The sequence below is a fragment of the Eriocheir sinensis genome, chromosome 19 (genome assembly GCF_024679095.1).
Source record: "Eriocheir sinensis breed Jianghai 21 chromosome 19, ASM2467909v1, whole genome shotgun sequence".
Lineage (NCBI taxonomy): Eukaryota > Metazoa > Arthropoda > Malacostraca > Decapoda > Varunidae > Eriocheir > Eriocheir sinensis.
In genome coordinates, this window is record NC_066527.1 from 3775663 (window position 1) to 3780801 (window position 5139).

The window sequence follows — 5139 nt, forward strand, 5'->3', positions numbered from 1 at the left end:
AGCGTATTCGTGGCTGGGAGTGCTAACCACCAGACCAAGGAGGAGGAGGAGGAAAAGAGTAATAATAATGTTGAGGAGACGACAAAGAATATAAAATGATGAGAAACAGCCTCACCCCACAAGCACCTGTCAGCCCTTCAGCCCACCTTGAATACTAGCGGCACAAACCGTGAGGCGTTACACCTAAACATGAGGCAACAGCACTGAGGTTATGGCGTTCAGCTCACGTGACCTCAAGCATCAAGGCCGTCCGGTAATAACGTTTTTCATAAGTACATGTTCGAAAAAGGAGAGATTCAATCAGACACGCAGACTATGGGGTAAGACCAGCTATGATGACAACAATAATAATATTCTACATTTGATTCTAAACTTGACCGCCAAAACACTTTGCTTGCAACTTTTGGACTTAAAAATGACTGTGGGTGTGCTGCGTTGTTTTGAAATCTCGGGGAAACAAGTTGCCGCGAAGGTCGACAAACCGCTAAGAGCATCACCACGTGATTCTCCAGACTTGCGCGCTCACGCCACTCTGCAACTCGAGGCATGGGCGTCGCTCCTCGTGGCGGGGCTTTCGCTGCCAACACCTCGTTTCCCTTCTGGTCCGTTGTCACGCGGCCAAAGCCTCCATCTTTTCGCGGCAGCCTGGACCTCCCTGGACAATGCATGTCTCCGCCAAGACACAACCGAGGCCCAGGCACGGCCCCACCGCCACCCCCCGGACACGGTTTGCCTCCCCCTCAGGAAAGCTCATGTCCGTGGCGGCCCCTTATACGCCTTAGTCCGGACAAGGGTACTGGGTACGGGGTACAAAGGCGCCGGTCATTTTTCCGGTACGTGAACAGCCAGGTCCAGGCAGTTGGGTGGTGAGGTGAGGCTGAGGGCCCGCGAGCATCACTGTGGCGGTGGGTCCATCACGCCGCTGGGAGGGGCGGGGCCTCGCGGCGCCGCAGGGGACGCATGCATGACGGTCTGGCCTCCATTCACCTTCAGCGTGCGTGCCGTCATGTCTGTGGTCGGCTGAGCCTCAGAGTGATGGCCGCGGCTCACAGCAATTTTCATAAGCAAACACATGCACTCCCTTCCGGCGGCGGATGATCGCTGCAGCACAACAGCAGGGAGGGGCGGGGCGGGGCCGGGGAAACCACAGCCTGGGGCCCCCGGAGGGTAAAGAGATATCTCAGGGGGGCGGGGCGGGGAAGTCCGAGCCAGGGGTTTGGCTTGCTGGGTGGCAAAAGAATGCCCCGCGACGGAGACAGACGGGGACAAGAAACACGACAACGCCGCCAGGATAAGGAGCTGGGTGGCGAGGCGCGGAGTCTGATGGACGGGAAGTGAAGATAACACAATAGGCGTGCAGAGGCGTCGCGGGGACCGGCTGGGCCTCCGTGTTGGGCACTAATAAACTGTTCTGCCGGTGTGGGCACGATGGGATCACGAACAAAGGGTGACTTAAGTAAATAACAGGGAACATTATAGCTTTCAAAAGTTATTTCTACTGACATGCTTTTTTCTAACATATTTCTTCTTGAAGAAATAATACTATAGAAATTGGCAGACTCCTACTAATTTGGCTCGGCCCGCGCGGAGGCACTGGATGTGGACACAGCTGCCGGCAGCGCGGTTAGAATTAGCCTCAACCTGTCAAAGTGGACCAGGCAACAGCCATGGTGGTGCAGCTTGAGGAGACTTTATCCCAGGTTCAGTTCTAGGACACGGCGAAAAGAGCTCCGGGACACGGAAAAGGTGGCTGAGCTGGACAGTGATACGCCAAGACGAGGAAGTTGGAAAGTTTCGTTTAGTCGGCGCAACATCTGTGGTCAAGAAGAAGGGAGCAGATCCCAGGAGACGGGACACAACCCACGATTAATACCTGGTACCCATTCACTGCTGGGTGGACAGGGGCGTAGGGTATCAGAAAAGCCGCCTTAATTTTTCCCACTCCGACCGGGGATCGAACCCGGGCTCTCTCGGTTGTGAGCCGAGTGTGCTAACCACTGCACCACGAAGCCCCCGCCAAGACGAGGACGAGGAAGGATGGAGTGTAAGGGGCATGTGCGGCGGGGGGGGGAGGGCTGCAGAAGGCTTGCTGCTGTTGGACCGTCACCCTCCACCAGGACACAAGGGAAAGTGGAGCATGTCATCACGTGTGTAGAGGGCCCCTCTCTCCCTCCCTTTATTCTTTCCTTCCTCACTGCATGCTTCTCTCTACACCCTGTGCATGCTTCCCTCCCTCCCAACCTTCCCTCTCCCTCCCTCCTTCCCTCCCTCCCTCCCTTGTTACACTCGTCTCCCTCGTTCTTCGTATCACACAATAACCACTTTCCCTCTCGGCATTCGTGACGTCACCATTCGCCGCCGCCGCCGCTATAAAAGTCACGGGTGAGAACGATAAGGCAGCAGTCACCGCCTCCCGCAGCCCTCGACATGTCTCTCAAGGTAATGGTCGCTACTTGAGGATCATATGAGCCGATCAGGCATTGGGATGGACCCAGCCGATGGTGGCGCAGGCATTTTTTACACGAATGCCTGTTCTCAACGTCAAGTCATCCCGACACAACTCTTCCCGCGATGCTTAACCGAGGTTCATGCCAATCAAAATCATCAGTCGAGACACTGGAGATTTTAGTTACAACACGAAACGACCCTAAGGACCCAACACTCCTCCGCCGCCTCACCGGCACCACACTAATACCACCTCACTCCGCCTCCAACGCCCCACCATCACCAACCCCCAAACACTGCCCCGACACTCTCACACACCGCCCCGGCGCCCCACAGCACTACCATCACCACCCCACCATCTCCCACACACCAACACCATAACCTGCACATCCTTCTCTCCCGCAGCTCGTCCTCGTGTCCGCCCTCGTGGCCGTCGCCCTCGCCGACCACAGGCCCTACAGGCCGCCCACCCCCCAGCCCACCTACGGCACCCCTCAGCCCACTTACGGCACCCCACGGCCCTCCTACAGCCAGCCCCAGCAAACGGTGAGTGTCCTGGCCACAAGATTTACACGTGTACACGCTGACCACATGTACATGTACACACCTGTGACTTGTATTACAAGGCCTGTACATGTACACACCTGTCATCTTGCCCCACACTAACCGCACCCCCCCACAGGCACGCCCCCAGTACCAGTTTGAGTGGGCCGTCAACGACGCGCCCTCCGGCAACGACTACGGCCACCAGGAGTCCCGCGACGGCTACGACACCCAGGGCTCCTACTACGTGCAGCTGCCCGACGGCCGCCTCCAGCGCGTCGACTACACCGTCAACGGCGACTCCGGCTTCGTGGCGCAGGTCACCTACCAGGGCGAGGCTCAGTACCCCCAGCAGGGATATGGCTCCCCAAGACCCTCCTACGGCCCCCCCGCCCCCACCTACGGCACCCCCGCCCCCACCTACGGCCCCCCCACCCCCGCCTACGGGTAATAACCCTGACGGTGGCAGCGCTGCGTCTTCCCATCACTGTACATACGAGACGGAATCTTCCTGAGGCGGCGGGCGGTGCGGGCAGGGCGCCGTGACCCCCGGCAGGTGTTCGGGGGCCAGGCCGCCATCGAGAATCATGTTGTGAGAGCAGCAGCAGCAGCAGTCGAGCTCGATGACCTCCGCCGCCCACAGCCGCCGACAGCATCCACTAACCATTATTTATTGCATTCAAAGCCACAATAATAACTTATCATCAACACAGCTCTTACTTATTGACCTACTACGCTCTTCACGCCCGTCCCCTACCTGCTCACACCTCACACCCTCCCCCACACGCCGCCATCGCTCCCTCGGTCCACACAGCTCCTCCCAACAGCCCTCCACCCACAACGCCTCACACAAGTGCCCACACACACACCGTGACCCGACACCTACACGCCACTCTGTCCCTCCACACGGCAGCAACGCACAATACTTCTTCTTCTTCTTCTTCTTCTTCTTCTTCTTCTTCTGTTTCTTTCTATAACTAATACCATCCCGCCGGCCCATCACAGCACAAGACAGCGCGCCAACAAAACGAAAAAGCAAAGAAAAGAACGGCAATATTTTTTTCTCTCCCAATCATTAACGTCAATATCTTTTACACGACACTTTGACATACTTTTTTTTCTGTGTCTTCGAGAATGAGTCTATGATAATGATGAGAATGATGATGATAATAACAATAAGGATGATGATGATGAGGATGAGGATGATGATGATGCACTTGAAGATCACGCAGCACTTTCATATCATCAAGCAATTCATTCATGGCCTTGTTGAGAATATTAAACTTGTAGCTAATGGACACACACACACACACACACACACACACACACACACACTGGAGGTCAAGCACGTACAGCAGTAATAATAATAAAACAATAATGAGACTAAGTAAATGATAATCTAATGGAAGTGGCGATGAGAGAAAATGTAGTGGAAAGCGAGGGTCACTTTTATATATTATTTGAACACACACACACACACACACACACACACACACACACACACACACACACACACACACACACACAGAAGAGAAGTAAAAAAAAAAAAAAAACATGAGGAGAGTAATGATAGTCGCTAACCTAAAGCAGACAAGACTAAACATAATTAAAAGAAAAAAATAAGCAAGAAATAAAAAGCAAAGTAGTGATTAAAGAAAAGCAGAAGACAGACAAAAAAAAAATAGATTAAAAAAACGAAGTGGAAAAAACACCTCCAACATTATTAAGGAAGAAAACGACCAAAACAATTACATGAAAAACAAACCCCAAAATGAACAAAGGCTAAAAAAAAAAAAAGACAAGAAAAAAAAACCGCAAACATAATATAATAACCTAACCTAACGTGAACTAACCCATCACTTAACTAACCCCTCCTAACCCTTCCACTAACCTAACCTAATCTAGCCCGACCTAATCACTTAACTAACCCGATCTAACCCCTCATAACCCTTCCACTAACCTAACCTAACCCGACCTAATCACTTAACTAACCCAATCTAACCCCACCTAACCCTTCCACTAACCTAACCTAACCCGACCTAATAACTTAACTAACCCAATCTAACCCCTCCTAACCCTTCCACTAACCTAACCTAATCTAACCCGACCTAATCACTTAACTAATCCAATCTAACCCCTCATAACCCTTAC

General features: G+C 53.1%; 1 protein-coding gene across 1 annotated transcript; it reads left to right on the forward strand.

The window, feature by feature from the left end:
- The first annotated feature begins 2404 nt into the window (after positions 1-2404).
- On the forward strand, positions 2405-3698 carry LOC127000564 (cuticle protein 7-like). Its single transcript, XM_050864382.1, has 3 exons — positions 2405-2439; positions 2851-2991; positions 3128-3698. Exons 1-3 carry the CDS (start codon positions 2428-2430, stop codon positions 3437-3439), a joined length of 465 nt encoding a protein of 154 aa, XP_050720339.1. The 5' UTR covers positions 2405-2427; the 3' UTR covers positions 3440-3698.
- Positions 3699-5139: the final 1441 nt, after the last annotated feature.

Excerpts from the sequence above, each read along its gene's own strand:
- LOC127000564 (XM_050864382.1), top strand. Across the intron at positions 2,992-3,127 it reads ACAGCCAGCCCCAGCAAACG|GCACGCCCCCAGTACCAGTT; the intron begins GTGAGTGTCCTG and ends ACCCCCCCACAG.